Below are 13,193 nucleotides of genomic sequence, written 5' to 3'. Positions count from 1 at the left end.
ACTGAACAAAAGTAATAATTACATTTTGAATGGGGAAATATTGGACGATGTGGAAGAGCAGAAGGATTGGGTGTTCAGATTTATAAGACATTATGGAATATTCAATTTTATAGTAAGTGATACAATATAGATCTAAATCAAAGTTGCTGAACTGAAGTGAAATCTCATTATGACCACAGTGCTGCGTATTGGAATATAGACCGGAAGGCAAGGGCAGGGGGTGCAGGGTTAGACTGCTCAGTTAAAGCTGGAGACATCTCTGTGGACTTGAGGGCATGCTCTTCTGATTCTTTAATCCAGGAGAAATGGCCCCCCACCCTCCCCATTCGGTGGTGAGGCACATCCCTGACAAAACGCCCCTCTCCCTCACCAATGTCTCAATATTTTCCCCACCACATTCTTCCAGCAGGGGTCTTCTTGATTTGCCTAGGCAAGGTCATCCCTCGTATTGAGCTGGTATGCGCGCTGCTGTTCCTGTCCCAGCATTGGCCACCACAATCCCCTTAAAGGAATGGGAGCTCCAATGCCAGGCCGCTAATTTCCTGATGGACATAGAATCGGGTCAGGGCTTCTTAATACAGCTGAGGTGGCATTGTCCCTGGCTTTACAGATCACCATTTGGGCCACTGTCACCCTGACAAAACTGACTGCACTGGGCACAGTTTTGGACTCCACATCAATATTGAGCTAATTAGCAGAAAACACAACACAAGAACACAAGAAATAGAACCAGGAATAGGCCACAGGCACTTCAAGCTTCCTCATCATTCAATACGATCATGGCTGATCAATGCCAGCCTCAACTCCTTTTCTGTGCCATTTGCCCATAGCCCTCTACTCGAGCCCACAACCTTGAGATTAAGAATGCCATGCTCTACTGACTGAGCTAGCCAGGCTGCCAGGTATCAGACAGGAAAATTTAGGACTATATTTTAGAAGAGATTTTGAGTGATTTTATAGAAGATTTTAAAATTATGACTGATGGGACAAAATAGAAATAAGTAGGTTATTTGCATTAACTGAAGAGTCCAGAATGAGGCGATGTCAATATAAGATTAAATGTAAAAGATTTGGGAGAGAATGTACGTGATAATTTTTTTACACTGTATGTTGTGAGGTTGTGTAATTAGTGATTGAAACAGAAACAATGTCAATATTTAAGAATAAATTAGATAAGTGATTGAAATCAATTGTGATAAAGGGATAATGAAACAAAGTACACACATGAAATTATGTATGAAACTCATGTGGAGGGTAAATATTAATATGGATTAGTTGAGCTGAATACCATGCTTACATATTAAAGATCTTTAATAAGCTTTGTAATATGATTTACTCTGCTTCCAACTTTGTAATCCTTGATCTGTAAACACTCAATGGTGACATAAGAGTCAAAATAGGTTAAATGGCCCTTGAGACAGATTCACCATTCAAAAAGATCCTGGCTGATATTCTAATCAACTCCACTTTCCTGCCCTGTCCCCATATATTGCAATCACCTTGTTGCCCAGAAGTCTAATAACGTCAGTCTTGAATACACTTATTTTCCATGCACTCATCACCTGCTATGGTAGAGAGTTTCAAAGATTCAACATTCTCACTGAAGAAATTTCTTCTCATCTCTGTTCTGAATGGGAGGCCCCTTATCCTGAGATTGTTACTCTTGATTCTAGACTCCCCAGTCAGGGTGAAACAGTCTCTTTCAGCAACTGGAGTGTGAACAATGCATATTCTGAGCCCCAGTATCAACATCCCATGCAAATATTTTTAAACTGCTTAAGAGTAACATTTATAAAGATACAAAGCAAAACATAAACAACATTCCTGCAACAAGTTGCTACTTCCCTGGGCTAGTGAAATTAGCAAGCATGCATAGAATAATAATATCGTTTGTATCTACCATTTTGTACCAATGAGACTTCCTGTCCAATAGAGGAAGTGATCCGCCAGAGGAAGGAGGCACTGAAAAATGAGAAGGAATTGGAAAAAATCAAGGATAAGAGATACCTAGATTTCTTGGATATTCTACTTTGTGCAAGGGTAAGTGTTTGTATATTAATTGTTCTAATTAATCATTCAGTGGACGGTTTCTGACTGGTATAATTCGTTAAACTTCTGAATGAACTCTGCAGTAGTTTCAACTATTCTTTACACTAGTGATAAGGCATATCTAAAATGTCAATGATGCGAAGAACACATGATCCACTTGGAGAAAGACTTCATTGTGGTACAGGAAACAGTATGGTGGCTGAGTGACAGCTTGGTTTCCAGTGAGGTCTAGAAACAGAAGTTGTTGACTCTCAGCCCAACACCTATCACTTACCTGCAACTACCTCTAAACAGGTGACCAAAGAAGCTGCCAGGAAGAAACAAGCCCTAACATGTAGCTTGATTAAGATAATCGACTCCGAGCATCTACCTGTCTTATTCAGTTTACAGTGAACATAGGAAACCCTCAGCACCCGCTCTTTAAAGGAATACAACAGATAGCACAAACATGTTGCACTTATCGATGACATGTTAATCACCTTATTATTAATTATTTTCAGTAATGCTCGGCACAGTTTTACCTAGCATAGCTAAATTCAACAGAGTCATCTTAGCTGGCACAGTTTGGTACAGGAATCAGGAATGTTGACAACTTCTCTAATTTCATCACCCCAGAATTTCCATAGTATACTATTTTAAGGCTGACAGTTAAACAGTTTAATAATAATCTGCTATGGTGCAATTTCACATGTTTTATGAATGAATCATGCTGCACTTAACCAGTTCACATGAAATGGACCTTAAAGATTAGTCACACTTTGCTCTTCCCAGAGGCATTATCATAAAGCCGTGAAAATGGATTAGAAAGTAAAGTGCTCTGTTGCTTCAGACACAACTTTAGACATTAGCTGAGTCATAGCTACACCAATCATTGCAAGCACTGTCCCCACTATGAAGACATGCAGCCATGCCTGACTCTGCTAGTTAGCTACTGCTGCCTCTGTTCTAGGCTATAGTGTGCCAGTGAGCATGATGCAATATGTTTGAGTAATGTGCCTGTCAGTTGAATATCTGGCATTGTGTGCAAGCTGTAAGATGTGGGAGTGAGGCTTTGACCTGCTTTAAGTTTATGAGGGTACGGTGAGTCTGTGAATATTAGGAATGACTTGCTATAGCAACCAACCACTTCAAAGAAATCAACATGTACTCATTCTGGTTTTCTTGTGCAGTTCTTGTGTTTTCTTGTATGTGTACGGTTTTCTTGTGTTTTTCTATGGAATGAATGGAACACAAGAACACAAGAGAAAGGATCAGGAGTAGACCATATGATCTGTCAGGTCAGCGCTACCATTGAATATAATCATGGCTAATCTTGGGTTTCACCTGTTTTCCCACCTGCTGCCTCTATCCCTTAATGGCCAGTGCCTTTGCAATTTCCACCCTGCTCTCTATGGCACAGGGTAAGACATGTTCAGCTTCGGAAACCATAAATATACTAACTGTATTTACATTCACAGACTATAAGCCACCATGACATACACAACTTATCTTTAACCTGAAATACTAAAGATCCCTTAAGATACAAACTTTTTTGGCAGTTCCAAGAAAAATCACTTGTGCAATTATTTGGAGATAGTCAGAGAACAATTAGTTATTTGTTGAGTAGTGTCATTTCCACTGGGTATCACATATATATTTGCAGCTCTGTCCATTGGGAATACCATAGATTTAAAGTACAAAAATGAGAAGGAATAAAGGTTTCGTCCCACTTTTAGTTTCACTGGAGACCTGCTCATTTTAAACCTGTGTGTCCTCTGGTCTAAAAGCTGAATTATATGTATAACATTGCAAATTGTTTTAACTTTAAATTAGTTTGGACATTTAAAGCCTGCAAGATTTTAGAATCTGAAATTGTGGATTACTAAAGCTTTCTGGCTGATTTGCTCCAGCTGGTTTACCCAAAACTTTTCCTAGCTTTATGCAAAGATTGCTGATATTGGCCAATTCATTTTGCAATAGATTTATGTACTTGTGACAAAGGGAAGCTTTCCAGGAAAGAGGACACCCCCACCAGAGGCCTTGACACTTGCATGAGGCAATTTAAATGTAGCAATACAGGTCAATCAACATAGACCTAGCTGTGGCAACTCATGCAAATCCCACCCAGCACACAGCTCAGAGAAATCTAGGGTCACCAGAGTCCAGTAAAACTCTGCGCTACTAAAAACGCTTAAGCCATGATTTTTCTGCTGTTGTCCATTGTGGGTGTCATGGTCGGCGGGAGAGGAATCTGTCACAAAAGTACAAAAATTGGTTTTACGCCATCATAAAATCAGTTTGCGATAGAGCCGGCAAATCCACAATGGGGGCGCTTTTCCTGCCACACAATGTCAGGAATGACTTTGTATATATTCTAATGTCATGCCTACTCATTAAAAGGGGAACTCACTGGGATCATTCCCCCAGGCGGGATCAATAGTGCATGTTGGTGTGCAATTAGCTCGACATATTTCACAATGGTATATGTGTGACATGCACCTGGTGACACGCACTTTGCTTGGGTCTTCAATGTTCGTGCACCTATATTGCATTTCATAGCATTTGCTGAACCTTAGGTTCAGCACATGGCCTCACTGTCAACACCACATCATTTTTGGGGAGGGTTACTAGGCAAGGTTCCACTCAATGCACCAGCAGTAAGGCAGGGGTGGTCTCAAGTCAGCTGTAGGGCCAGATTGCCAACTGGGAAATGGGAGAAACGGGCAGTAAGGCCGCAGGCCAGGGCCCCCAACTCGGCAACAGGGTAAGAGGCCAGAGGCATGACCATGGGCTGCAGGGTGCAGGCCAAGACCTGCACTAGGGGAAAATAGGGCTCACACACATGACTGGGGTGGGGGAAGTGGTATGTCTTATGTGCCAGAATGGGAAGAAAGTCTCTAACTGAATTACATCTGCAACATGGGGCCAAAATAAGAAGGAGTGAACTGAGCAAGCACTTCACTTTGTTTATCTTACCAAGACCCTCCTTGTTTGAGTACACAAAGGGTGAGAACATGGCAGCCCAGTCTCAGTGATGCCCAGAATGTTATCTGCAGGATATGGACATAACATCATGTGCATCAGCCCAGGGGTGTGGGGGGGTTTGAGCATGTTCATGAGCTTCAAGTGGTATACTCAATCTGGGGAGATATTTGTAGCCCTTAGATGGGGAAAAGGTAGTTTGGGGGCATTCACAGGTTTCATGGTGGGGGGGGATTGGTGATGTGAGGGCTTGTAAATCACACTGTGCAAGAGGCTTTAAGATGGGGAGGGACAAGGTCTGGAGGTGCACCATGATCTCAATGGAGTTGAGGATTAGAGTGGACGGATTGAATGGTATTGGAGTGAGAGAAACTTTAACAACCTGCTTCACCAGCTCTTTGCGAGGGATTTACACACTTGTCTGCAAGATGAAGCAATTGAGCAGCAAACAGTGTAAGAGAGGAAAGCTCAGCTGGTGAGTTCTTCGACGGCCTGTCGGATAATTTGTACATTGCACTGGGCTGGGGGTGGAAACACGAGTACATAAGAACATAAGAAATAGGAGCAGGAGTAGGCCATCTAGCCCTTTAAGCCTGCCCCGCCATTCAATAAGATCATGGCTGATTTGAAGTGGATCAGTTCCACTTTCCCGCTTTCTCCCCATAACCCTTAATTCCCTTATCTATCGGAAACCTATTTACCCGTGACTTAAATATATTTAGCGAGGTAGCCTCCACCACTTCAATGGGCAGAGAATTCCAGAGATTCACCACCCTTTGAGTGAAGAAGTTCCTCCTCAACTCCGATCTAAACTGCCCCCCCCTTATTTTGAGGCTGTGCCCTCTAGTCCTGCTGTCCTTTCTAAGCGGGAAGAATCTCTCTACCTCTACCCTATCCATCCCTTTCATTATCTTATACATCTCTATAAGATCCCCCCTCAGCCTTCTAAACTCCAACGAGTACAGACCTGGTCTATTCAGTCTCTCTTCATAGTCCAACCCCCTCATCTCCGGTATCAGCCTAGTGAACCTCCTCTGCACTCCCTCCAAGGCCAATATATCCTTTCGCAAATGCAGGGACCAAAACTGCACACAGTACTCCAGCTGCAGCCTCACCAGTGCCCTGTACAGTTGCAGCAAGACCTCCCTGCTTTTATATTCTATCCCCCTCACTATAAAGGCCAGCATCCCATTTGCCTTCTTGATCACCTGCTGCACCTGCAGACTGGGTTTTTGCGACTCATGCACAAGGACCCCCAGGTCCCTCTGCACTGTAGCATGCTGCAGCTTTTCGCCCTTTAAATAGTAATCCCTTCTACTATTATTTCTGCCAAAGTGGATAACCTCACACTTGCTAACATTATACTCCATCTGCCAGGTCCTCGCCCACTCACTCAGCCTATCCAGATCTCTCTGCAGACTTCCCACACCCTCCACATAATTTGCTTTTCCACTCATCTTCGCGTCATCAGCAAATTTCGTCACCCTACACTCAGCCCCCTCCTCCAGATCATCTATGTAAATGGTAAACAGTTGAGGCCCCAGCACCGATCCCTGCGGCACTCCACTGGTCACCAACTGCCAACCAGAATAGCACCCATTGATTCCAACTCTCTGCTTCCTATTAGGCAGCCAATCCTCTATCCACCCTAACACCTTACCCCCAATCCATGCACCCTAACCTTCTGCAGCAACCTTTTGTGAGGCACCTTATGAAACACCTTTTGGAAATCTAAAAACACCACATCCACCAGTTCCCCTCTGTCTACCACACTAGTCACATCCTCATAGAAATCCAATAAATTCGTTAAACATGACTTCCCCTTAACGAATCCATGCTGCGTCTGCTCGATCAAACCATTCTTTTCTAGGTGCCTCGCTATTTCTTCTTTGATGACGGATTCTAGTGTTTTTCCAACTACAGACGTTAAACTAACTGGTCTATAGTTCCCTGCCTTTTGTCTGCTACCTTTTTTAAACAGCAGTGTAACATTAGCTGTTTTCCAATCTTCCAGCACTTCCCCAGAGTCAAGCGAATTTTGATAAATAACTACTAAGGCATCCACTATCACCTCTGCCATTTCTTTCAGAACCCTGGGGTGCATTCTATCCGGTCCGGGGGACTTGTCTACCTTCAGTCCCTTTAGTCTATCAAGCACTACCTCTCTAGTGACAGTAATCACATTAAGGCCCTCATCTCCTACCATCCTTCTATCTTTAATATCCGGCAAACTATTTGTGTCCTCCTCCATGAAGACCAACACAAAAAACTTACTTAAAGCCTCAGCCATTTCCTCATCGCCCACCACTAAATCCCCCCTCTCGTCCTCCAAGGCTCCAACATTCACTCTAGCCAGTCTCCTCCTCTTTATATATTTGTAAAAACTTTCACTGGCATTTTTTATATTTAGAGCTAGTTTAGCTTCATACTCTATCTTTCCTTTCTTTATCACCTTCTTAGTCATTCTTTGTTGATTTTTAAATCTTTCCCAATCTTCTAATCGCCCACTATTTTTAGCCGCTCTGAACGCATCAGCTTTTAATACTCTCCTTTATTTCCTTAGATAACCACGGCTGGTTATCCCTTCTCCTACAGTCCGTCTTTACCATCGGAATATATTTCTGCTGAGTACTGAAAAAGATCTCCTTAAAAATCCTCCACTATTCCTCAGCCGTCTTACCAACCAATCTGCGCCCCCAATCTACATCTACATAGATCTACAATCTACGTACAAGTAAATGGACAGCTAATACATGTGACTTTTCTCAGGTGAGGAGAGATACACAGTGGAGACAAGTTATAGCCCTTTATTCACAATGCAGGAAATCAGGAAAGGTGCAGCAGTACAGAACCAATGTTCTGGACCAAGGTCTCCGTGGCAGCCGCTGAAGAAAATATTTCTGAATGTGTTTACAAGTAGGCTGCAATCAACTGCAGAGAGAATCCACTGAGTATAGTCCAGAATCAACAAGTACATACAGTGTAGTCAGGAAGATATGAGCAGCAGTGCTTTCAAAAATGTTAACAGAACATAGAAAACTACAGCAAAACAGGCCCTTCGGCCCACAAGTTACACTGATCATATCCCTACTTACCAGGCCTATCTATAACCCTCAATCCCATTAAATCCCATGTACACATCCAGAAGTCTCTTAAAAGACCCCAATGAGTTTACCTCCACCACCACCGACAGCAGCCGATTCCACTCACCCACCACCCTCTGAGTGAAAAACTTACCTCTGACACCTCCCCTGTACTTACTCCCCAGCACCTTAAACCTGTGTCCTCTCATAGCAACCATTTCAGCCCTGTGATATACCCTCTGAGAATCCACCCGATCTATACCTCTCAACATTTTCTCAACCTCTATCAGGTATAAACCTCTATCAGGTGGTAATTACAGGAGGTTTTTCTGTATGTTTGCACACCAAGGCTGAGGTTCTTTCAAAGGCCATCTAATATTGTGTTGCAGGATGAAGATGGGAAAGGCTTATCAGATGAAGAAATTCGAGCAGAGGTAGACACGTTTATGTTTGAAGGCCATGATACCACAGCGAGTGGTATCTCCTGGCTCCTGTACTGTCTGGCTCAACACCCAGAACACCAGCAAAAGTGTAGAGAAGAAATTCAGGAACTGCTGGAGGATCACAAACAAATAGAATGGTGAGTTTTAATCTAATCTTGCTTTTATTTGTTGTTGTATGATACAGAATCAACTGCACATAATTGGCTTTGAAACTTGTCAGAATGATTCTGCAGAATTTCTCTTGGTCACTCACAGGCACTATGGTTTGGCTTCTGGTTGGTTTTTAATATTCAGTACAACATTCCTCACTTGTGAACCACTGACAAGCACACCCTTGTTGCTCCGATTTTGCAGCTATCGGAACTGCAGAAGTCTTTATTAATGACAGCTGGAGATCAGTTTATGCTGCAGCACAAGTATTCCAGAATAGTTTTCACTTTTACAACTTGCTTTTGTTTGTACTATTTTTCCACGATAAATACATCTGCTGCTGTCTTTCAGACGGAAGATTAAAGTCAAGGCCTTGCCTGCTTTCACAGCAGAACAGATGAAAAAGATTCTGTAATATTATTTGCAAGAAAAGCAGGAAAGTTCTGTGTGGCCTAGCTAGCTCTTATTACTCAAAATCACGACTAAAAACAATAGATTATCACGTCGTTATCAGATTACTGTCTCTACGAGTCTGTGTGCAAACTGGTTGCTGTATTTCCTACATTACCATAGAAAGTAGACGTGATCAGTACTTAATTAGCTGTAAAGTCCGTTGGGGCACACTATGGTCAGGAAAGGAGCTACATAAAAACGAAACCCTTCATTTTTAGAAGTGGACAGGTATATCATAGATTGAGATAATGGAACATATTATGCATGAAATCTTGGCAGATTCTGGGCAGAACAATGGTAGGTATGCTCAAAGCAAATATATAAAGAGAAAATGCAGACTTATGTACTCTTAACTTGTGATGAAATAGCAAATGAGGATAATTAAAGAGACAATGGGGAGAGGTGAAATCCACCTGTTTTATGAGTGTGAAATGAATGTCGGGACCCCAATTTTGTGCTTCAATCTCTTGCATACAATCATCCCTAGAAATATATCAGTCTCCAAATTTGTAATAGGTAACTTTTAGGTGTCCAGAGTATCCACCTGAAACATAGAACATAGAACATTACAGCGCAGAACAGGCCCTTCGGCCCACGATGTTGCGCCGACCAGTTAAAAAGCAATGACCCTCTAACCTAAACCAAACCCTTTCCATCCATAAACCTATCCACGGATCTCTTAAACGCCCCCAAACTAGGCGCATTTACAACTGCAGCAGGCAGGGCATTCCAATCCCTCACCACCCTCTGGGTAAAGAACCTACCCCTGACATCCGTCCTATAACTACCACCCCTTAATTTAAAGCTATGCCCCCTCGTGCTAGCTTTCTCCATCCGAGGAAAAAGGCTACCCTATCTAAACCTCTAATCATCTTATATGTTTCAATAAGGTCCCCTCTTAGCCGCCGCCTTTCTAACGAAAACAACCTCAAATCCCTCAGTCTCTCCTCATAGGACCTCCCCTCCATACCAGGCAACATCCTGGTAAACCTCCTCTGCACCCTCTCCAAAGCCTCCACATCCTTCCTATAATGTGGGGACCAGAACTGCACACAATACTCCAAGTGCGGCCGCACCAGAGTCTTGTACAGTTGCAACATGACGCTGCGGCTCCTAAATTCAATCCCCTTACCAATAAACGCCAAGACACTGTATGCCTTCCTAACAACCCTATCTACTTGATTCCCAACTTTCAGGGATCTATGTACACATACACCTAGATCCCTCTGTTCATCCACACTATTCAGAGTCCTACCATTAGCCCTATACTCCACACATCTGTTATTTCTGCCAAAGTGAATTACCTCACACTTTTCCAAATTAAACACCATCCGCCGCCTCTCGGCCCAGCTCTGCAACTTGCCCAAGTCCCCCTGTAAACTAAGACACCCTTCCTCACTATCTACCACACCTCCAACTTTGGTGTCATCAGCAAATTTACTAATCCACCCAACTATACCCTCATCCAGGTCATTTATAAAAATTACAAACAGCAGTGGCCCCAAAACAGATCCCTGAGGCACACCACTCGTAACTGAACTCCATGATGAATATTTACCATCAACCACCACCCTCTGTCTCCTATCCGCCAGCCAATTCCTGATCCAATTACCTAAATCACCCTCAATCCCATACATCTGCATTTTCTGCAGAAGCCTTCCACGGTGAACCTTATCAAACGCCTTACTAAAGTCCATATATATGTCAACTGCCTTACCCCCATCCACCTCTTTGGTCACTTTCTCAAAAAACTCAATAAGGTTAGTAAGGCATGACCTACCCTTCACAAAACCATGCTGACTATCTCCAATCAATTCATTACTCTCCAAATAACTATAAATCCTATCCCTAATAATTTTTTCTAAAACCTTACCCACAACAGAAGTAAGACTCACCGGTCTATAATTCCCGGGGAAGTCTCTGTTCCCCTTCTTAAACAATGGGACAACATTCGCTATCCTCCAATCTTCTGGCACTATGCCTGTGACCAACGACGACCTGAAGATCAGAGCCAGAGGCTCTGCAATCGCCTCTCTTGCCTCCCAGAGAATCCTAGGGTAAATCCCGTCCGGCCCAGGGGACTTATCTATTTTCAAACCCTCAAGAATATCTAGCACATCCTCCTTATCAACTGCAATACTGTCCAGTTTACAACCCTGTAACCCAGTGTTCTCCACAGCTACATTTATGTCCCCCTGCGTGAACACCGAAGAGAAATATTGGTTCAATGCCTCTCCAATCTCTTCCGGCTCCACACACAAATTCCCACTGCTGTCTCTAACTGGCCCCAATCTTGCCCTAACCAACCTTCTGTTCTTAACATATCTATAGAACGCCTTAGGATTCTCCTTAATCCTGTCAGCCAAAGTCTTCTCATGTCCTCTTTTAGCCCTTCTTCACTCACTCTTTAACTCCCTCCTAGCCAATCTAAAGCATTAGGCATTAGGTAGCTTACACAGGGCTCTTAGGAGTCCATAGAATCCATAGAATCCCTGCAGTGCAGAAAGAGGCCATTTGGCCCATCAGGTCTGCACTGACCCTCCAAAAGATCACTTTATCTAGCTGTACTTCACTGCCATATCCCGGTAACCCCATGCATTGATCATGGCTAATCCACTTAACCTGCACATCTTGGGACACAAGGGGGAAATTTTACCATGGCCAGTCCACCTAACCTGCATACCTTTGAACGGTGGGAGGAAACCAGAGCATCTGGAGAAAACCCACATAGGGAGAACATGCAAATTCTACACATTCACCCAAGGCTGGAAATGAATCCAGGTCCCTGGTGCTATGAAGCAGCAGTGCTAACCACTGTACCACTGTGCTGCCAGTATATGGCATAACACCAGCGGTAAGATCCTGATTGAAATTTGTGTCTTGAGCAATTTAATCAGTGACCCTTAAAGAAATGGCTGGAAAACAGCTCTAGGTATGTGGCTGGATTTGGCTGCTGGTCCAGTTCCAGTATATGGCACAACCCTACCTTATGAATCCCAGGTGGCACAGCTATTGCTGCTTTAACAGTTGCCAGTGTACAAGTCCATAGGAGGGTATAGAATAATGGCAGAGCACATTTAATCTGTTGCATCTTCCCATCGGGCCTGCTTGCTTTAGAAAGTAGAGAAAGGAGAATTTTGATGTGAAAACTCATTGTGGCACTATTGTCCCTGTTGCGATGAAATAGCTGTGCCACAATTGATGAGCATATTCACAAACATCTGAAGGATAGCAGGAAAAGAAACGAAAGAGCAAGAAATATATTTGAGCAATGAACTAGAAGTGACACAAAAAAACTTTTGAAATTGCTCTTTAATGAACTCCTGCTTATAGCTCAATCCCTAGCAACCTTTGAGCCCATTTTATGTGGGTATAAAAATGACTCTGTGCTAAGCATACACAAGTGTCAAGAAATTGTATGGTTATCTAACTGCTGGCAGAGAGCCAGAGTATTAAAATAGTTCTCCCACTTATTTCATGTGGATGCTTCCTGTGCCAGTCAGCACACTTTCCTGAAATATGCATGACACACTAAATGGTCAGAGGTGGAGAACTACGGGGGTGCTCCACCATATACTCCTATCAGTTACTTTCACACTACACTGGTCAGTTATCTTCACTGTACACTGATGTAATCAGCTGAAAAAAATCTCAGTGTCATGTCTTACCCCAAACATAAATTCTGGATTCACCATATCAAGAGCTGAACTCACCAGCCTTGTGTGTAAAGAGTAGCTCAAGATCTTCACCTGAACAACTGCAGAAAATCATGGATATTTAAATACTAACATAATAGGAATAATGTTAAAAATCAATTGAAACTTTGGGGGAAATGTTAAACCTATCTCCCCCACCCTCCCCACACGATGCATAGGAGGGTTACATTTATAAAAATGCAAAACTCACTGTGAACCCACCTACTTTGGTTTAACCACAGTGTATTTAACATGTCCAAGTGACTCATGATTATAGTATGTTCGTGTAATTTTGTTCCATTGATTTTGACAGCCATTTGTATTTAAAACTGGCTAGTTAAAGGAAATCAGTGCTTTTT

At 42.8% G+C, this 13,193-nt stretch overlaps 1 protein-coding gene across 1 annotated transcript in view; it reads left to right on the top strand.

Moving 5' to 3' along the window:
- The window catches only part of cyp4t8 (cytochrome P450, family 4, subfamily T, polypeptide 8), a 78,094-nt gene that overhangs the window by 46,629 nt on the left and 18,272 nt on the right, over window positions 1-13,193 (top strand). Inside the window, exons 7-8 of the mRNA XM_080195560.1 lie at window positions 1,934-2,040; window positions 8,483-8,673. Coding sequence (XP_080051686.1) covers window positions 1,934-2,040; window positions 8,483-8,673 — 298 coding nt within the window. The remainder of the gene's footprint in view (window positions 1-1,933; window positions 2,041-8,482; window positions 8,674-13,193) is intronic.

Source organism: Carcharhinus amblyrhynchos, chromosome 9 (genome assembly GCF_965287045.1).
Source record: "Carcharhinus amblyrhynchos chromosome 9, sCarAmb.v2.hapA, whole genome shotgun sequence".
Classification (NCBI taxonomy): Eukaryota; Metazoa; Chordata; class Chondrichthyes; order Carcharhiniformes; family Carcharhinidae; genus Carcharhinus; species Carcharhinus amblyrhynchos.
This window is presented reverse-complemented; position numbering and strand designations above follow the sequence as displayed.